This window comes from Sabethes cyaneus, chromosome 1, assembly GCF_943734655.1.
Source record: "Sabethes cyaneus chromosome 1, idSabCyanKW18_F2, whole genome shotgun sequence".
NCBI classification, from domain to species: Eukaryota; Metazoa; Arthropoda; class Insecta; order Diptera; family Culicidae; genus Sabethes; species Sabethes cyaneus.
Window position 1 is genome coordinate 24,598,245 of NC_071353.1, and position 22,486 is coordinate 24,620,730.

Consider the following 22,486-nt stretch of genomic DNA (forward strand, 5'->3'; position numbering starts at 1 on the left):
TTTCAATAGTTCAACATCAAGAATCCACACTTTTCTTTATTTGGGTCAATTCTTAGAAGATTTTGCAATCGATTGGTGTAAGAATTTTGAAAATCGGTCGGGAAACCGGTGAGCTATTAGCGCTCAAAACCTTTCATTTTTCGTGACGCTCGGATTTTTCGGATTTTTGGAATGACACCCTATCTCAAAACTTGCCGTAAGACGTAGCCCTACGTCAAAGCCCGTTTTCAATATAAAACTGACTGGAAAGCCGAAAATCCGCAATACAATATATGTACCTCAGTCAATCTTAACAGCATTATTAAGTAAGGTTGCAGGCAGCTGCAGGTTGACAAAATCGATTATTTTTAAATGAATGTTAATAGCGCTTCAAAGTTTACTCTAAACATCAACCCTGAACCTTTGCTTGGCTTACATTTAAGTTGATTTAGAAGAAACTAGGTGCATATTTTCTTTGTAAGCTGACTGGATTATAAAAAAAAATAGAAATAATTTATCGGAAACCTTTTTTGCCAATATTTTTTTATTTTTCTTCAACTATTGATTGGGGTTTGTTTATAAATTTGATAGGTTTAAAAGTACTGTTCAACATCAAGACTATTCGCATATGTAAATATTGTGATAATATAAAAAAATTATTATGTTCAAATGGCTTAAGAAATCCAAATTTTTGCAAGCAGAATTTTTTTTTGCATTTATCCATAGAAAAACTACTATATAAGAAAGTATAAGTTTGCAATACGCTGGAATCTATTTTTACGTCTACATTTTTACGTTCAAAATTTGAATAAACGTTCACTCTTTTTACGTTCAAAATTTGCATTGACACCCTCTCGTTTTACGACAAAAAATTGAATTAGCGTCCTCTCGTTTTGCGTCCGAAATTCGAATAAACATTTTCTCTTTTTACGTCAAAAATTTCTATTAACGCCCACTAGTTTTCGTCCAAAATATGAATTACCATCCTCACGTTTTACGTCCGAAATTCGAATTAACATCCTCACGTCCGAAATTCGAATCAACGTCCTCTCGTTTTACGTCCGAAATTTGAAATAACGTCCTCTCGTTTTATGTGCAAAATTTGAATTGACGTCATTTCGTTTTACGCCCAAAATTTAAATCCACAATTTGAATTAACGTCCGAAATTCGAATTAACGTCCATAATTTTAATTAACGACCTCTCGTTTCACATCAAACATTTCAATTAACGTCCTCTCGTTTTACGTCCAAAATTTGAATTTATGTCGTCTTGTTTTACGTCCAAAATGTGAATTGACGTCCAAAATTGGAATTGAGTATTTTAATTTTCCCAAAAAAGTGGATTTTTCTATCTTATTTGATAACCCGTCGTTTCCTGAATCTAGCAGTTCTTTTTTTATTTCAATTAAGTCAATATTCGATGAAAAAATTAATAAAAATCAAAACTAGAATGATTTGCTGTTTGACAGATATCAACCAAGCCGATTGATTGACTTGATGTCAGAAGCTCTCCCTCTCTTCTATCTCTCTGATAGAGCTCTTCATTTTAACCGAGCTTTTAAAGCTCTCATTTGAAACCTGTATCGTTCGATGACCATAGTGTATCTATTCACTGTGTTGTCTAAGGCGAGCTAAAAAGAAAAGTGGTTTACTTATAAGCTATCGTCTTATTCCAAATTTTTTTTTTTTCAAATATAAAAAAAATGTTTTTTCATGACCTCCATTGGTCAAATTCGGAAAAGTCTTCATGTAGCGATTAAATGGCATCATATCTTGTCAGAATATGCGGAAATGGATATAACACTAAAATACCCAATTAACGTCCTCTCATTTTACGTCCAAGGTTTGAATTAACGTCCTCTCGTTTTACGTCCAAAATTTGGATCGACGTCCAAAATTCGAATTAACGTCCTCTCATTTAACGTCCGAAATTGGAATGAACGTCCTTTCTTTTACGTCCAAAATTGGAATGAACGGCCTCTCTTTTACATCCAAAATTTGAATTAACATCCTCTAGTTTTAGGTCGAAAATTGAAATTAACGTCCGCTCATTTTGCGTCCAAAATTGGAATTAACGTCCTCTCTTTTTGTGTCCAAAATTTGAATTAACGTTCGAAATTCGAAATTACGTTTTTTCTCATTTTACGTCCAAAATTGGAACTAACGTCCTCTCATTTTACGTCCAAAATTTGAATAACGTCCTTTCGTTTTACGTGCGAAATGCGAAGTCCAAAATTCAAATTAACGTCCATTCGTTTTACGTCCAAAATTTGAATTAACGTCCTCTTTTTTCACGTCCAAAATTTGAATAAACGTCTTTTCTTTTTGCGTCCAAAATTGGAATTAATGTTCTCTCGTTTTAAGTCCAAAATTTAAATTAACGTCCATTCTTTTTACGTCCAAAATTTGAATTAACGTCCTCTTTTTTCACGCCCGAAATTTGAATAAACGACCTTTCTTTTTACGTCCAAAATTTGAATTAACGTCCTCTCGTTTTACGTCCGAAATTTAGAGGATGTTAATTCCTCTCTTTTTGCGTCCAACGTCCGAAATTCGAATTAACGTGCTCTCTTTTTACGTACAAAATTTAAATTAACGTCCTCTCGTTTTACGTCCAAAATTCGGATAAACGCTCTTTCGTTTTACGTCCGAAATTTGCATTAACATTCTCTCTTTTTACGTCCAAAATTTGAATTAACGTTCTCTCATTTTACGTCCGGAATTCGAATAAACGTTCTCTCATTTTACGTCCGAAATTCGAATTAACGTCCTCTCGTTTTACGTCCGAAATTTGAATTACCATCCTCTCTTTTTGCGTCCAGCGTCCGAAAGTCGAATTACGTGCTCTCTTTTTACGTACAATTTTTAAATTAACGTCTACTCGTTTTACGTCCAAAATGATGAATGTCCTTTCGTTTCACGTCCAAAATTTGAATGAACGTTCTTTCGTTTTACGTCCGAAATTCGCATTAACATCCTCTCTTTTTACGTCCAAATTTTGAATTCAAGTCCTCTAATTTGACGTCCGAAATTCGAATAAACTTTCACTCGTTTTACGTCCCAAATTTAAATTAACGTCCTCTCGTTTTACGTCCAAATTTTGAGTTAACATCCTCTCTTTTTGCGTCCAACGTCCGAAATTTGATTTACGTCCTCTCTTTTTACGTTCAAAGTTTAAATTAACGTCCTCTCGTTTTACGTCCAGAATTCGAATTAATGTCCTTTCATTTTACGTCCAGAATTTAAATAAACGTTCTCTCGTTTTACGTCCGAAATTCGCATTAACATCCTCTCTTTTTACGTCCGAAATTTGAGTTAACGTCCTCTCATTTTACGTCCGAAATTCGAATAAACGTTCTCTCGTTTTACGTCCAAAATTAGAAAAAACGTCCTCTCTTTACGTGTCCAATATTTGAATTAACGTCCGGAATTCGAAATAACCTCCTCTCTTTTTACTTCCAAAATTTGGATTAGCGCCATCGTATAATACCATTAGGTAATCTCAGGAAATTCGAAATAAAATCTTTTCTTTTTACGTCCAAAAATTCTTTGCAGTGCATTACCACATTTTCATCACATTTATATTGAACCTTTTTATGATTTAGACCAAATTGTAGAATGTAAAAACTAAACGTACTGAGACTGAAACACTAGTTAAAACCAAATTGAGACACAATCAAAATAAAAGTTTAAATTTTGTCTTCAATTACGGAGTCGTGCTAACGAAAGAACTGGTAAGAATCTTAAGTTACTTTGAACACTTTACTTTTTGTACTTACAGGAAGATAATTTTATACTATTTATTACTATAAGAACAAAGAGTAAAGTGTCCAAAGTTACTTAAGATTAAAATTTTGTTGAAACAAAAGCCGGGAAACCAGATAGAAATTAAGATAGAATCGACAACATACTTAGTAAATACCAAACCGAAAACATTAAAATAAAATTGAGGGTATGAAATAGGAAAGGCAACTATAGGAAGAAGCGCCCAACACAGCTCTAGCCATCCGAAGCCCCTTCTCTACATTATATAGGAAGCGATTGGTACGGGAGGTCCACGTTTTTTTCCTTCTCCTTGATTTCTAGGAGTTTAAAGCAATAAGCTATTATTTCTGGTTCCACTTGATTCCTTGGAATTCTCTCTGCGGTGCATGCTGCGCAGTTTGCCTGGCCGTTGACAAGAAAAATGATTGATTCGAGTAATCGTCATTTTCCAGGATGCCTTCAAGAATTGGCTGCGTCAGCTGCAGAAAGTAAAGACAGGCCGACATTCAAAAATGCACCGATCTTGTCCAAAATTAGTGTCCCGATTTCTTTTCGGAAAATGTACGATCCATTTTTTTTAAGTATTTGAAGCTCAGGGTGGTCCCGAAACTTATCATTTATTTTCATTCTTGATTCTGGACCTGTTTTAAAGATTCTTAACTTTTGAACCACCGAATCGATTGGCGATTTTAGTATTAAATGAAAACGTATTTTGGGGAACTTCTGCACACATATATTGGATTGATTCGCAAAGTGGTGTATACTTGCAGGAACATTAATTTTTTACATTTTACTTACAAAAAGACTATTTTTTTTGTGTTTTCACTTATAATTTACCGTTTATTTATTTGATTCATCTGATTCATGATCTACATGAATTCATGGTAGGATGGGGATTGAGCCACTTGAGAGGCAACTTTTGTCAACAAGGATCCTTATAAGAATATTTTACCTTATTGTTTAGAAATATACTCAATATTTGTCATAATTAGTTTCTGACTTTGCTTGAACGCGGATGAAGCAGTCACTTGTATCAGCTTGTCCAGTAGCTATAACTGATAACTGCCGCAAAAACAGTACTTTGCATTCGGCATTGTGCTGTCCTGAAAACAGCTGTTGACACAGTGACACTCGGTGGTTTCATATCGATTCGAATATAGCAAATATAGCATCCTAACCTCACAAGGCGTCCGTCTTTACTGACTTTCCCCCACGCGTGGAATGTCACTGGGAAAGATTGTGAGAAAACTGCTGAGCGAAAATAAGTAATCAACTGAAATGGCTGCACCTAAAGTCGCAAATATAACTTTTCGCAGTAATTGACAGCCGAACTGAATCATACAACGGGAACGAAACTATTGTCGAAGCTTCATACACACACCACACTTTGAATGGTACTAAATGAAACCACGGTAAGTCTATCAACCATCTAAGGTCCTACAGCCGTCGGCAACATTTGTCATCCGGTGGACAAAGAATAGCGTGATGATCTAGCATCGCCACTTCGCCGCTGCTTTGCGGTTCGCTTTAAACATCGGCGCGCTGGCTGGCGCTCGTTGTTAATGAAAGCGATTAATATTTTATTTATTTTCGCTTTATTAGACTTCCAAGTAAAACACGCACGCCCGCAGGGAAAAGCGGAAGAGATTCGATTGGCGCTAGCTAGGCTGGCCGGCGGCAATCACGAACAAGCAGCAGTAGGCTTCTCGCGTCTCCGATGTTCACTAGTAGCGAAAACATGCATTGAAAATTGGTCAAAGCTCTAGAAAGCCATCGATACGTATCGATTTCTTCCGGGTTTCTCGATGTACTCAGTGTGGTTCAGTCATTCGCTTCCGCTATGATTTTTTTTTGTGGTTCGTATTGGATTTGACAAATCTATTCTACTGCGGCGAAAGCCCCGGTAACGAATAATATCCAGTTGTGGTCACATACCTTGTAAACTTCGGAGAAAAATCCCGATCCGATCTTCTCCCGTATGAAGTCGTCCAAGCAGTACAGTGCGGACACTGCGGTCCGCAGCGCCCGGCAGGAGGGTCCGGTAACCGAGCGATCCGAACAACCACTACGGTTCAGTGGCGGTCCGGGACCGCTATGCTGTCCTACGTTCATCGTGCTATCAGCTCTCAATTACATTCACTGCCGAAATCGGGACTTGCCCAACTGCAACCGATAATCGACTACCGGAACGATCACTCATCGCACACTACCGTCCGGACCCCATTCCCAGCGCGGGGATCGGGCGGGCGGGATCGTTTGTTGCCGGCTCACCAACGCTGGTTGGATGGTATTTCTTTTCCTCCGAAGGATTTGTGCCGGACTCTATCAAACGTAAACCCGCACTCTATTTCCAAACACTTCACACCGTTGATTTCCGATAGGCTGCGAACACAATACAATGTTGATAGATGCGTCAAATATTCTGCAAATAGAAAGTAAAATACATAAAATCAATACAAATGGTATCAGTTTGAAGATTATATGCAATTCACAGTCCTTTCCTTGACGAGTGCCGAACTATTTAATATGTACGAGGACCAAACTTTTATTGGCCAGTGTTATTGTTAACAGAACGTCATATCTCAAGTAGTTAAATACAATGGCAACAGCTGGAGCAGGCACGTGATGTTTCATTTATCTTCGAAATACGCTATCGAAATTGATTGTTCACCTGGACACAATAAGCTTCGTCCTGTCAATATTAACAGTCCATATCAGAATGCTTCAAACAGTCGGTTGGCAAAAAGTCGTCTAATCAAGTTCCATAACGTTTTTATTGCTATCAATATAATGTGCCGTCGCTGCTACAGCTAGAGGTCATTTACATTACAGCAAAAACAATTCAAATTGCTACACTGAACCAACGAAAATCGATCATTCACTGTACACCAAACGCCGATTGAATTCAAGAATAGCAAACCATAAATATTTAGCAAACTACGTCAACGTGAATGGAGTGTTGATTAGATAACATCCGAATTGAAGGACTGAAGTCTTTCTACGGACTTTTCCTATCAGTTCAATAGAATACTTCAGTGTTGGGTTATGTAACTCAGTAATAAATTATTTTCACCCAGAATTAATCTGCACTAATATGAAAAGACTCAATCCCTACATTCCCAAATCTATCGCCAAGACGAATTTCGAACGCAATCGGCACCCTCTCCGTGATCGACATCATTACGTATTCCTTGTCCGCATTGTTCCTCAATTTTACTAATTTTCTGTGACGCTGGCTGGCTGGCTGGTTGGTTGGTTGGCAGCAGCGGATGTGGGTAACATGCACTGGATTTTTCTTGCTGGCTGGCTGCGCACACAGTTCGTAAGGTGTGAGAAGCGAATTTCGATAAGTGCTGGCTGGGATTGGAATTTCACCGATTGGGGGCATTTGACCGTACGGAAATTGCATAAAGCGCCAGCAGCCAGCGCGGCGATTGGATTGGGGTGTTTTGTGGCAAAATTTGCACGCAACAAACAACCAAATCGCAATCGTTTTTGTATAACGAGCGGAGGTTCCATCTTCGAGCAGCGCGGTCACCGGAAAGAAAGTGAACTGCGGAAGATGGTGTTGGAAGGGGGGATGCTGTAAATGTACAACCTACGCTCAACTATGTGAGCACAGGTCGGTGATAGATTCGTTAGAACAGTTTTTTTTGTTATGTAATCTAAATATTATTCTGCAATCCTTTTCTTTTCGATGACAATCTGCTCGTAAAGACTTAGATCACCTTGAGTGGTAGCTGTGCATCTCGACAGTGTACCGTTGAGCCACTCAGTTGCAATGTTGGAGCCTGGAGTACTCTAATATAGACTGAGTGGGGACAAGCGGGACCTATGCAAGTTTGTAGTACATCACTAAACTTTTGGCCAACCCTATTTATGAAGCTAAGCACAAAAAACAAAATGGATTATACGGTTCGCTCGAAATAAGTCTCTTGGATCGCTTAGTTAAGCACAAATTAAGCTTAAATGTGCGATAATTTTGTAAGGGAAGATCCTAAAGATTTGTGGTCTTCTACAAAAACGTGTATTTTGATTGTTTCGATAATTGCCTAAAACAAGATCCTCTTGTAAAATGCAACTAACAAAAGTTATGTACGAAAAGCTAATTAATTTCTAAAGAAAATGCTCTATAACTTTGAAACTGAAGGAGATAGAAACTTCTTTTCTTGCACAAAGTTGCTTGTTTTTACATTTTCTACACATTTGCTTAAGGAACCATGTCTCTGTCTCCAAACCCAAAAATAAGTTTTTTTTTAATTTTATTATAGTAAGCTATGACTAACTTTGGATTTTTTCAGATAATGGGCGTCATTCATACAAACAAATATTTTGAAGACACTAGGCCGTATGAATAAACCAGTTTGCTTTACTTTTCCCGTGTAAATCTTATGGGAGAGTTTGCTCTAACTCTTTTATTCATACGGCCGCCCTACTATATTGCTAAAAAGTCAAAAACAATATGAAAAAAGTTCCGCTTTTTGCACTTTTATACCGCAGTGCATCGTCTCTATCGGAAGCCGTGTCTTGTCTTAGGTGGCTTGCCGTCCTAATACAAAGCCTGTTTAACAAAGTTTCTCCATGTAACTCGGTTGAGCTTGAGGGCTACCGCTCTCCAATTCCTCGGACACCGAGTACTCTCCGCCAGATCTCGCTCCACCTGGTCTAACCATCTTGCTCGCTGTGCTTCTAGTCGTCTTGTATGACCGCATATATGTATAACCGCATTTCAAGGTCAAGACTAAAAACATGAGATTAGTTGTCTTGTTCCTACCGGATTTGAGGCGAACATCATCTCTGCAGGGTAATTGTCTGGCATTCTTGCAACATGTCCTGCCCATCGTATCCGTCCAGCTTTAGCCACCTTCTGGATACTGGGTTCGCCATAGAGCTGTGCGAGTTCATGGTTCATCCTCCGCCTCTATACTCCTGTATGCCGCCGAAGATCGTTTTTAGCACTCGTCGTTCGAAAACTCCGAGCACTCGCAGGTCCTCCTCGAGCATTGTCCATGTTTCATGCCCGTAGAGAACAGCCGGTCTAATTAGCGTCTTGTACAGGGTGCACTTTGTACGGGGACTTAGCCTGCTCGACCGCAATTACTTGTGAAGCCCATAGTAAGCACGACTTCCGCTGATAATACGCCTTCGAATCTCACGGCAGGTATCATTGTCCGCCGTTACCAGTGAGCCAAGGTAGACAAATTCGTCAACTACCTCAAACTCATCGCTGTCGATCAATATTCTGCTGCCCAAGCGGCGTTGTTCGGCCACGGTTCCGCTGGCCAGCATGTACTTTGTTTTAGTAGAAGTATTTACCTTTAACCCAATCTTTTCTGCTTCGCGCTTTAGTCTGGTGTACTGTTCAGCCACCGCCACAGATGTTCTGCCGGTAATATATATGACATCGGCAAAGCAGACGAATTTGCTAGATTTGTTGAATACCGTGCCCTGCGTGTTGATATGCGCTCGGTTCATAACACCTTGTAGCGGTATGTTGAACAGCAGGCATGAAAGATCATCACCGTGACGAAGCCCTCTGTGTGATTCGAATGAATTTGACCCGAAATCCGAACACAGCACTGTGTACCATCCATCATAGATTTAATCAGTTTGATGAGCATCATGGGGAAGCTGTTCCCGTCCATGATTTTCCATAGCTCTTTCCGGTCGATGGTATCATATGCGGCTTTGAAGTCAACGAACAAATGATGCGTGAGAACTCTGTATTCACGGCCCTTTTGGAGGATTTGCCGCAGTGTAAATATTTGATCCGTTGTAGACCGAACTTCGACGAAGCCGGCTTGATAAGTTCCCACAAATCTGTTCGCCATTGGTGATAGTCGGTGGAAAATGATTATCGCATTTTTTATAGATCGGGCAGATAACCCCATCTTTCCACTCCTTCGGTAGCTGTTCCGTATTCCAAATTCTAACAATTAGTCGGTGTATATAAACGACCAGCTTTTCTGGTCTCATTTTAATAAGCTCCACTCCGATGCTATCTTTCCCTGCTGACTTGTTCTGTAATTGTATGATGACCTCCTTAACTTCGCCTATCGTTGGGGCTGGCACCTCTTCCCCGTTTGTTGCACCGTCGAAATCGCTTTCCCCGTCGCCATGGTTCTCCGCCTGGGCGCCATTTAGCCATGTTCGTCAAAGTGCTGCTTCCACCTATCGGTCACCTCACGATTGTCCGTCAGAATACTGCCAGTCTTATCCCGACACATTTCGGGTCGCGGCACAAAGCCTTTGCGGGATCCGTTCAGTTTCTGGTAGAACTTTCGCGTTTGCTGAGAACGATGCAGCCGCTCCAACTCTGCATATTCCTGCTCTTCCAGGTAGCGCTTGTTCTTCCGAAAGATTTGGTTTCGCTGCATCTTCTTCTGTTTGTGTCTTTCCCCGTTCTGACGTGTGGCTATGCGCATCTTGGCCGCCCCCGCAGCGTTCTCTTCATCCAGCATCCTCCTACATTCATCGTCAAACCAATCGTTCCACTGATTCCAGGCTACATGCCTGATGAAGCTCTTCACTCCACTGCCTCTGACTGTTTTGACAGTGTTCCAACAGTCCTCGAGAGGGGCTTCATCCAGCTTGTCCTCTTCCGGCAGTGCAGCTTCGAGTGAGTGCGCGTAGTTTGCGGCGACGTCTGGCTGCTTCAGCCGCGCGAGATCTAACCGAGGCTGGCGTCGGTACCGAATATTGTTCACAACGGAGAGTCTTGGGCGCATCTTAACCATCACTAGGTAGCGGTCCGAGTCAACGTTAGCGCTTCGATAGGATCTGACGTCGATAATGTCTGAGAAGTGCCGCCTGTCGATCAAAACGTGGTCGATTTGTGATTCTGTCTGATTTGGTGACCTTCAGGTGTAGTTGTGATGGATTTTGTGCTGGAAATAGGTACGGCCATGTTCTTGGAGGCGGCAAAGTCGATAAGTCTTAGGTCCATTTCATTGGTCCGCTGGTGTGCGCTGAACTCTCCAATCACCGGTTTGTATTCCTCCTCCTGGCTGACTTGAGCATTGAAATCTCCTATGACGATCTTGATATCATGTTTTGCGCAGTGGTCGTATTCACTCTCCAACTGCGCGTAGAATTCATCCTTGTCGTCATCGGTACTTCCGAGGTGAGGGCTGTGCACGTTGATGATGCTTATATTGAAGAATCGGCCCTTGATTCTCAACCTGCACATTCGAGGATTGATTGGCCACCACCCAATCACCCGTTTCCGCATCTCGCCCATCAGTATGAAAGCTGTACCTAGCTCGTGTGTGTTGCCGCAGCTCTGGTAGATGGTATGTCCATCTCTGAACGTACGTACCGTTGAGCTCTTCCAGCACACCTCCTGCAGCGCTACGACGTCGAACTTGCGGTTCTTCAATATGTCGGGGAGCACTCAAGTGCTCCCTTGGAAGTTGAGAGATCGGCAGTTCCACGTTCCGAGTTTCCAATCTATAGTCCTTTTTCGTTCGTGAGTCTATTCCGATTGTTCCAGTAAGAATTTCCTTGTTCTTCGTTCCGTGCTTTAGTATTTTTCGTGATGACGGCTTGCAAAGCCTGCTACACCATCCCCCTGTTTCGCCGGAGGGCCAACGAAGCTCGAAAGGGCCCTCCTTTGCTGACGGCATACGACCTTGGCTTCCACCGGGGTTGGTTACCCGATCTCCAACCAAAGTTGCTCGTATCCCGGCTGATACCACGAGGAGGTAGGAATAGGAGTTAATGAATAAGAAGCTATGATCCACCGTTTGAAGGCATTTATGAAATGCGTCGCAGCTAGTAGATACAACCGTACCTACTTGGGGCTTGGGGCACATTGCTCCAAACAGTAACCAAAAGTTGCGCTTGAGTGATTCCAAAGTGTGACATTTTATACCAATTTTACTGAGCATGTAACCCATTGCAAACTACTCCACGGAATTGACTGAAGCAGGCTATTCTTGCGGTGATATGAAATGGGGTAAATTCTAACGACACCACTCTTAGGTTCCTTTTGACTGATAAGAAGGAACAGATTTGTACTAAAAGCTGTAGCTACTATCTGAGATAAAATAAACATAATAGCGGTCCTTAGCCTCTTATCCAACAACTCCCATCGCTACCTCCTTGTAATATTTGCCGGAATACGAACAACCTTAGCGGAACTTGGATAACCAACCACAGTGGAAACTAAGGTCATATATCTACATGGAAAGAAGCACCCGTGCGCATGCTGAGTGTTATAATCAGTAATAGCCCTGTCCACCTAGAGCGTCTGTTCGCATGTCAGGGGCAACTCGTTATGACTTGACGATCCCTCAACCAAGTGCACGGTTGTACTTTAGGTTAGGAGCAGCTCACGCTGGTGTTTGATCCGGACCGGGCGGCTGATATGTGTTGTCTCGGCACTACAGCTAAGATGGTAGCCCCATCACAAGACTTGGTACCATGACCCTAGTAGAGCCACCTACTTGAACCAAACTAACTACGAATAATCGAGGAAATTCGACACGGAACATTCGCCATGGAGCAAGGTGACGAAATAAGAACATGGAATGGATGTTTGATACCTAGAACTGCAGATTGCTGAATTTCTTGGGCGGCATCAGGGTACTGCTGGAATAGACAGAACCCCAAAAGTTCGGTATAGTAGCACTGCAGAAAATCTGTCGCAAAGACGTGTTGTTTAACATGTGCTATTGAAGGTGTGATCCGGTGAGCGGGTTTCGAGCGGGCATGATCAACACCTAATTTTCGTAGGCGACTTTGGCATCACTACTAGAAATTTTTGTTAGGTGGAGGCAATCTACACCTGGCTAAAAATGATGGGTTTCAAATCAATGCTTTAAAAGTCAAATATATGGTAGAAAGAGGTTCCAGAGAAAACAACGTTCGCCTCCCACGGACAGTAATTAATGACGGCGTCAAATGTCAACTGACTGTAGTCAAAAGCGAATGGGCTCAACTTTCTAGAAAATGTGATGACTTTACACTTGTTGGGATTTAGCAGCGTGCGGTTGTCGACCATTTCGCCTGTCCTGAAGGACAGCGGCTTCGGATAGATTTCCAACTTTTACTTGAGGTCTTCTGCAAACAACAGTCGCGGACCTTTAGGCAGGTAGTTGACGTCATTGAAGTAGATAAGAAATATTAAAAGACCGAGATGGCTGCCTTGTGGGATTCCAGAATGAGCAGTGTACGATCCTGAGAGACTGTCCTCAATTCGCATTCAATTCCTCAATCGCACATCGATCACAAGCGGTACAGTCCGTCAATTTGGCACAAGGAACGATTATATTACGTCAGGTGTACACCAGTAGGTATGTTCTTAGTACTCCTGGCTGCGTGCGCAAGTATCAAAATAGCGGGTAACGATACGGTATCGCCCAATACTGCTGAGCAGAATAGTGTTCAAAACAGTGTTGCCAATTTAGTTATCAAAGGCGCGCACTGTCGACGCCGTTCAGAATTATAAGGGTAAACGGGGTAACAACGCCCGCCGGGGTAAAACCGCCCACCATGGTTTTACAGGGCCTTGCTCAAATTGGTGTTAAATGTTGATGACAGTCATATTACTGAATGCGTACGCAATATTTTACAATACCTTGTATAGCAATATCGTATAAACTATCGGAGAAATAAATAAAAATAGATTTTTCGTTATAATCGTTTCGTTTTTTATAACTTTGTTCCCGCAGAACTTAGGGTTTATTTTATTCAAAACGTTAAAACTTTCAGTAAATCCAACCCACATCGCTTCTCTAATCCTGTCTTCATCCGACAGTACCTAAATTAGGTAACTGTTCATGCAGTTTTGTTGAAATAAATAGTGAAATGTGTAAATCGGTCATTTGGGGGTAAAACCGCCCACAACGAACGGCGCAAGACCGTCGTGTATAATGCTAGTGCGATAAGGAGATTTTTAAAATAATTGCATAGTTTGGACCAAAGGATCTCAGATTTATATAAACCAATATAAATGTGCTTAGTTTATAGCTGGTGGACTGTTTGGAAAAATCTAAATCGCCAATTTTCCCTGCGGGCGCTATGGACATTTTCTTGTTTTCTCGGATATAGCTTTTTTTTAATAATTCCTCCCTCTTGGGACAAATAACATAGAATAAACATATTTTTTATGAAAATATAGCAAATTATCTTAACAATGGAAAAGTAATATGTATCTGCTTTATCAATCAGAACAATTTGAAATGTCAAAAAGTGACCTACCGGATCAATTGCAGGAACTTTAATACCCATATTGTTATATTTTATCTTAGATCCTCTCTAGTCCTTAAAGATTGACTCCAGGATGCCTAACCCGATCCATCTTGTTGTCTAAGGAAACTACACGGTATCAATTTCAAGACTGTCGGTACCTATATTACTGATATTCTTCCAATACGAGTGGCTGCCGGACACTCTTTCGAACTTGCGAATCTCGGGGAACTATATATTGTTTGATAGCAAACTGATTCAATTTGTTTAAATTAGATAAATTCATGAATCCAATGCCACCAGTTTCATTCAAATCGGTTGAGTATTGTTAAAGTTATATGCTATGGCGGTTTTACCCCGTTAGTGGGCGTGTTTCACCCCGCATGGAAAAAATACTCTATTTTTTGGACGTGTTTCCAAATCGCAATAAAAAATAGAAAATCATTACAGATATTTATGTTTTTATTTTTTATATGTAGGTAATAGATCAATTGTTCATTTAAAGCAGATAAATTAGAAATTGAGCTACAACTTTTTTTATACAGGTGGTTTTGCTTAGGCGGGCGGTCTTGCCCCGCTTACCCTTATAGGTTTTACCGTTCGCACCTATCACCAAATATACGATCGACGCTGTGCCAATCTACCGAGCCATACCGACCTGAGTACGGAGCCCGAGGGTGGATCCTAAGTACCGACAACGAGCCCGAGTTTTCTAACAGCTCAATTAAGTACACAAAGTTCGAATGGATCAGATAGAAATTAACGGAAATCGAAATCATGGCGCGGTTCACTGGCACCGTGCCAATCGGTACCGAGCCGAAAAACAAAGCACCGTGTTCGGATTTTTTGTGATACATGTGGTGCACACTTGAGTTGACAGAACCGTGTCACTCCGAACCATGCTACTCTAGAAACTATATTTTTTAAAGTTGTATATTGTTACAATCATGGAATTCGAATAGACTAATCAAATAAAATATTATTAAAAATAACTGAAAACTTTGATCGAAACTTATTAATTTCCTTTCAACTACTATGGTTACCAAATTAAATCTTGAAATGTTTCTATCTCAGTGAATCCTTTCAGTTTAATGGGTTGATAACAAATACATGGTTCATAACCTGCCAGCTGGCCTCGAGGTATGATGCTGGCCTAATGAGCCAGTTGTCGTGTGTTCGAATCTCAGCTGGCAGAGGCCGTTAGAGTGAATTGGATCGAAGTAACTGGCCCTGCCCTATATTCTAACAGTCTGTCCACGAAGTCTGTCATATAAAAACAGAAGGTCAAGTTTCGATAACGGAATATAGCACCTAGGCTTTGCTTTGCTTTTAGTATGATCCATATTGCCCATGTTTTTTGGGGGGATCTTGTAAGATTGGAAAATTTGAACAGACCAAAAAATCAGAGAGGTTGTGTACAAGACACGACCGCATATATAGGTGACGCAGGACTACGTAAGTCTCTTTGTAGTGATAGTAGCATGTATTCATGCTGTAATCATTCGATTCTTCATGTATACATGCTATATGCAACATATATACATGCTACATGCGTTGTATGTAACATTTATCAAAGTAACATTGCATACGTTCAATTTTCAAAAGATTGTGAATTTGAAAACAATTTAACAAAATCAAGAACACAAACTATTACTTTCCTGCTACCTTACCGATCTCGCCCAGTTAGCTTCGAGGTACGATGCTGGTCTAACAAGCTAGTCGTCGTATGTTCGAATCTCGGCTAGGCGGGGCTTTGCTAGTTAGAGTCAATAGGATCGTTGCACTGGCCCCGTAATTTTCCTGTACTCTAACAGCCGGCTGCGAAGTCTGTCGATAACGAAGGGTAATGTCTAAAGACGGTATAAACCCATGGCTTTGCTTTTTTGCTACCTTACTGAAATTAAAGATTGTTTTTATTATCCATGGTTTCTCACGTTGAAAGGATTTTACCAATTTAATCCTATTTTATCAACAGCACATCTTTTCACTACACTTCTAATGAAACGGCAAGCATGCGTATTCATACAGAGCCGTATTATAACCGAACACTACAGCTGTAGCACATTTTTCCAACACAGATATCAAATTCGCCGAGGTTTAATCGTCTCGCAGTAAAGAATTTGCGATCTGCTGGGACAACGAACTTGTGTCATTTTTTCTGGCAAACTTCCCTAACACAGACATCAAATTAGATAGGTTTAATCGCGTTCGTAAGAAATCTGTTGGCACGAGGGGCTTTGTTACTCTCTCTGGCGTACTTCCCAAGCAAGGACATCAAAATGGTCTAGGTTGAACCGCGGTGTTAAGAAATCTTGTTGAAATGAGGAAACTTTGTCACTTGTTTTGGCTTACTTCCCAAGCACAGGTATCAAATTGGTATAGGTTTAGATCATCGTAAAGAATCTTCCAACCAATCACGAAGCGAAAATTCTGGTAAAACATAGGTTCATTATTTTCAATTTTTCAATAGTTCAACATCAAGAATCCATACTTTTCTTCATTTGGGTCAATTCTTAGAAGATTTTCTGATCGATTGGTGCAAGAATATTGATAATCGATCGGAAAACCGCTGAGCTATTAGCGCTCAAAACCTTTCATTTTTCGTGACGCTCGCATTTTTCGATTTTTTGGAATGACACCCTATCTCAAAACTTGCCGTAAGACGTAGTCCTACGTCAAAACTTGTTATAGTTATGCTGACAAATAAGAAAAGATAACAAATGTTTTTCTGCTTGAACAATCTTACAACATCGCACAGGAAGGGACAAAAAAAACTTAGTTTAAGTTTCTACTAGAATATTCTTTGCCAAATCATATTACCTTCGCGTGAAGATAACAACAAAAATGGACAATCGAACCTGAAGTGAACTAGGGCACACTTCCATGGCCAACTGCCGAATACAATGGGCTTCCTTCGACCGTAAAAGCGACCGAAAACTTCTTATCTATCGAATTCTTTGGCATTGGAGCGCAAATTTCGCGCTACATAATCAATTCTTTCGACGGTATCTTTAACAGGTAGGAGTGCGGCTCTAGTTCTTCTGCCTGTTTCTATTTTTGGCCGCCCCTCTGCCTCACCCACCGCATCATCTTAGGGGAAAAATCATCACTAATTATTACCAATATACACTAAATACTACGGTTGCACATTCGTTTCCTGGTGTTGAATTGGTTCTTTAGGTACGGGTAATATAAAAACAGTAGGGTCAATAATTAGAAGCATGCCGAAAATACCATCTAACTAATGCTCTATTTCTCTTTTTTACCTGGCTACGTTTAGGAAATTATCATTTTGAAGCATGCAGGATTTTTAAAAGCGATTATTAAAGCATATTATTGAAATTATGCACCCGACTTTATTTCTTAAATTCGTCGAACCGTTTTAAAATCCGTCCATAAACATTTTTCATCGTCCGAACTAAAAATCACAACAATGTTTACGAAGCTAACGCGCATGTATTTGTGTAGGACGGCATGACAAATGTTATTCTGCAAAATTTCTGCAGGTCAGGCAAATTTTCCTGGCTGTAGAATAGCGACAATGCCTTGCGTGAGTTATTTTCATTTATGAATGACGGAAATTAAAACGATTAGTCGACATTTTCTTCTTCGTCGTACAAAAAAAACGTAGGAAATTCGGCTGGTAGGACTTCTTTAATGATAATAAACATTTAAATAGACCTCAGCTCACTTTGATTGATTGCGTATGACAGACAATAAACTAAAATATTAGGGAATAACTAATTTTGCATTGTGTGTCATAAAAATGCTGATATTTTTAATAATTTATGTTAGATTTGACGGGAATAGGCAATTACGACGAAGCAGCAACATACCCTACTAGCAAAACAAAGCGGGAAATTGTTAAAATTTACTATACAGTGTGTTTTTTGGTCATGTTTAATTAAAATTGAATTAACCACAGATGTGTCTGGATATTTTTCGATTAGAGTGTATTCAAATGTCAACACAGCGTGTGTTTGTTTTGAATTTTCATTCGTTCATTCGAGTCATGGTAAGCATGGACGCAAAAAAGCAACTGGTATCTGTTGTTGAAATTTTTTCGACCTATATTTCAAAGAAGCAGAAAGAAATCATACGAGTAGGAGTGCGAATTTGACAGAAACCAGATCAGTCTGACCAGATGTCTGAGATGTAAGATGGCCAAGAAAGTGGGAATTTCGCAGGAAACCATGAAGAATATTTCGAAAGATGATCTTCGATTAATTCCGTACAAAAAACAGTGGGTGCACTGTTTGGCTGAGAAGCTGTTTCTGTACGTGACTGAGCTGTTAGAAAACTCGAGCTCGGTATCGATACTCAGGCTCCGCCCTCGGGCTCCGTACTCGACTCCGTGGCTCGGTTTCAAATCAGGCTGACATGCCATTTTTTTCGAAGAAATAAAATCCGGAAAACTGTCCTCACACCAAGCCTATAACTTTCGCCTGGTGAGACGGTGCAGAATCTTGTTGGAAGCAGTATGGTGCATTCTTGTAGTGTTTTTTGACGATGGGAAGCAAACGGTTGTTGAAAACATCATTATCAATGTAATATTTAGTGTTGATGTTAATACTAGGTTCAATGAACAGTATGGAACCTTCAAATTTTTTGAGAAACATCTCTATAGCATCAGGGTGATGGGGAAACAAACAGAGTAATTAATTTTAATTTCCTCTACTTTTCAACGTTATAAAACTGCACAAAAATGGCATAGGTTTGGCCCGTCATCTCCAAGTAATAATGCTGATTCGCAATCAAAATTGCGTGAATTCCAGTGCCAATCAGCTGGTCGATCAGCACGTGAAAATTACCCCCGGAAACCATCGCATCGGTGTTGGGAACTTTGGGTCACACAGCCAGTCGTACCGGCTCGACACCACCATCAATCAAATGCAAATCGTAAATTCACTGACGCACTGACCGAAAAATGGAAAATGCAACACGGAAAAGTAGTCACAAGTGTATGACGTGACGATCGAAACCCATCTATCAATCAAACATACAGACACGTGTGTAATATCGAGGCGATGCTGTAACGAACATTACGAAACTGAAAGTTCCTTCTGGGATCTAGCGTCATACTCGCCGCGTTCAACACTTTCGGTTTTTAATCCCTGGTTTTCTTCCCACTCGATCGGTGCCTTTTTAAATCCGAAAATAAATTTCCATGGGACTATAAAAAAATTTACTGTTTTGTTTCGAACCTAGAAGTGAAATTCCACGTTTCGCATTCTCTCGTATGCTGCATTTCTTAGCTCCCACGCTTATTTTACTATCCACTTGATGACTGAAAAAGATTTCATATTCCGTCTCGCACACTCCCACTAATCACGGCACTGTATCACACAAAAACAAAAATCGAAAAATGTTTTTCCCGGGCATCCCTTTCACCATCCTGCTGCACGTCACCCGCTACCTCCCCCCTCGCACGCACCGTCAGTGTGTGTGACTAATACGCTTCGGCTGTGTGTAACGATAACACGAAACATTGTGTGGAGCTCCTTGTTTTTTATGTGTACTTTTCCTGGATTTTGGATCCATTTAAATTCATTCCGGCTCGAGCTACCCGCCCGTGTTTGCGACTTACAGCCGGACTATAAATAAAACCAAGCAAAACGATGCTGCAGCTGTTGTTGTAAAAGTCTTCCTTCGGAAGCGAATGCAGCGAGCGTTTGGCAGCGAAACTGTTTGTAAACAGGAAGATTGTATTCCGTGCCTTTGCTTCCACTAATCTTTTCCTCCATCCATCGCTCCCTGCAGAAGATGATTGTGCAACCTGAGTGAACTCCATGATGAGAATGGTTCCATTCTGGCCGATAGCTGAATCGGTTCAGTTGTTTTTAACCACTGCACCCCGCTCCGCAGCAGCAGTGGAAATTCACCGCACGTAAATTCGACACGTTTGGGACGACTGCGATGAATCAACGGGCATACGTTCGTAAAAATAAATGAATGGTGAAGATTCGGCTTGCATTAAAAAAAATGGGGAGGGGGGGAAAGCGGGAGTGGGTGGTAGATCTTTGCACCTAATAAAAACGTTTGAACGTATGTGTGAACTCAACACACCATTACTATGGCAGGAACTACTTGGAAGTGTCTCAAAAAAGATTTTTATACCTTGTCGAAATGTTATACTTTAATTCAGATACCAACGGACAGTGAAAAAGGTTTCTTTTTGTGGTGGAAACTGTCTGTGGAGGACTATTTTGATTTTAGTACCGAGCTGTTGAAAATTTGATTTGCATTCAAAAACAGGAAAATCATTCATCGGGAGAAAATTCGACGTTTACATTTTCCCATCTGCTTTACGACAGAACGAAAGTAAGACGACGTAATTCCACTTCGAATGGGAGTGACTTTTTGGAACGCTCCCAAAAAATCCTCTACATAGGTATACCGCAAATCCCACCATGAGCAATAGCTGATACACAGTACATTTGGTAATCGTCGATTCGAAGCCGTTAATAAATCAACCGTGACGGGCAAGCTCTGGAATTTAATTTATGAAAAAAATTATCGGATGCACTAACACGCCGATCGGACAGTGAGTGGCGATAGTGATTAATGCAATGAATGTGAACATTTCTGCTATCACAAATTTGGTAATTGGCACAACACTGACGTGGGCAAATGTTTGGTTCCTGCGGAATATAACAACATGAAATTATTTAAAAACTATTTATTTGGAATATCTTCTAAGAACACCAGAACACAAGTTAACTTGGAGAATTTGGTGCATGTGGATGTGGGACCAAAATGTTTGAAGTAAATTTACAAGTCTACCTATTTCGCCTACGACTTGCGGGCTTCCTCAGTGTGTTTCCGAACTAAGGAACGAAGTTTCAACTAGGTTGTTGATCGACCATCTTGTGTTGGTGCGAGTGGAATAACACGTTTTGTACTGGCGGGTTTTCTGTATATTTCAAATTCTAAGGTTTCTGCACTTTCCATTTGCTAATTACCAATATTTCCAAGAAACGAAGTTTTCCTTCTTTTTCTATGTCATATGTGAAGTATATGTTCATCTGCGTGCAGTTTATGGCTGCTAGAATGGTTTCCAGTTCTCTCTTTTGATAATTCTGAAAATGTCGCCGACGTATCGCCACTGTCTTTTTGGGAGTAAATGGTTTTGTACCAGCTTATTTTCAAGGTTAGACATATACGTTTCGCACAGGAACGGTGATAGTGAATTGCCCATTGGTGCACCTTTTAACTGTTTGTAGTAGTTTCTCCTGAATGTAAAGTAATTCTCCTTCATGCACAATCGCGTCAGCTTCAAGTATGCTTCTACCTTTTTTCTCCATGCGTTGTCCCCATGTTGTTTCAATAGCTAATCTTCCAAGATGCTTACCAATTTTTTCACAGGGACGTTCAGTAGTAAGGCCATAATACCAGAAGAGACAATTATGTCGTCTTCTGTTAGCTATTCCGATGCTTTTAGGTGCTCGGATTAAGGATTATTACTGAATAGCGAGGAATAGTCACACTTTACGAACATATGTTACGTTCAGGACATCAAATTCCTTTAAATTGACAAAAAAGAATATAGAAGAACCGGTAGCTGTTTTCAGTGCTGGAAACGAATGAAATAGCAGGTATATATGGTTGTCGTGTCTCAGACTTGGGAAGTAAAAATGTGCTGTCCCGTGATTGGTTGATTCATCAATTATGACAATGCTTGAGGTGCATGCATTTATTAATAAATATGTATTTGAAATGAATTGTTTTCACTATATCATTGCATTCGTAGAAAGATTTCTGATCGACTAGTATACTGCCCATGCATAGTTGACGTAAAAACCAAAATGACTAAAATGTACTTTTTCGGTCCTACGCACTCTTAACTATGTTGTTCACATGCCTTTTGAGTATTAGGTATGGTAGGTAGTATTAGGTTTATGAGTATTAGTATATAACATAGTTTGTTCGAAAATATTCGAGAAATTTAGGAAAATTGAGCTACTCTGCTATTGGTTTCACGTAATACTAATGGTTGACGTGATTCCCTGCATAATCAATCAGCATAGCAACCTATTTGTTTTTGTAGCTTTACGCCAAGTTATGTGAATAATCGTTCAAAAAAAAAACAGTCTGTTTATTCGCATAAACTGGCGTTCGCATTTTTTAAACACAATAAATGATGAATGAATCATAAAACCCCATCAGTCCTGTTTTGATTAACAAACTCTACTAAAGTGACAGATTATTCGATTGAAAAAGTTTATAGCAAAGATTATATGGCTTTAAACGTTTGCACGATAAAAATGCGTTTTCTCAACAATCATGATGCTGGTCGTTACGTTGACTATGCATCCATGGGCAGTATAAATATCTTCTGAGTTGGCTGGAAAATGATCGAGTTATTAGCGCTCAAAATCTATCATTTTTTCGTGATGCTCGCATTTTCTATTGTTTTGGAATGACATTCTACTTTCGCTACCTTCTTGCCATATGTAAAAAAATCAGAGGGGTTGTGTACAAGACACGACCGCATATATAGGTGACGCAGGACTACGTAAGTCTCTTTGAAGTGGTAGTAGCATGTAATCA

At 40.2% G+C, this 22,486-nt stretch overlaps 1 protein-coding gene across 1 annotated transcript in view; it reads right to left on the bottom strand.

The window, feature by feature from the left end:
• LOC128736089 (probable serine/threonine-protein kinase DDB_G0278665) overlaps positions 1-22,486 on the bottom strand; it is a 192,980-nt gene that overhangs the window by 168,189 nt on the left and 2,305 nt on the right. Inside the window, exon 2 of the mRNA XM_053830602.1 lies at positions 5,681-6,167. Within this exon, the coding sequence (XP_053686577.1) occupies positions 5,681-5,857 (177 nt within the window). The 5' untranslated portion in view covers positions 5,858-6,167. The remainder of the gene's footprint in view (positions 1-5,680; positions 6,168-22,486) is intronic.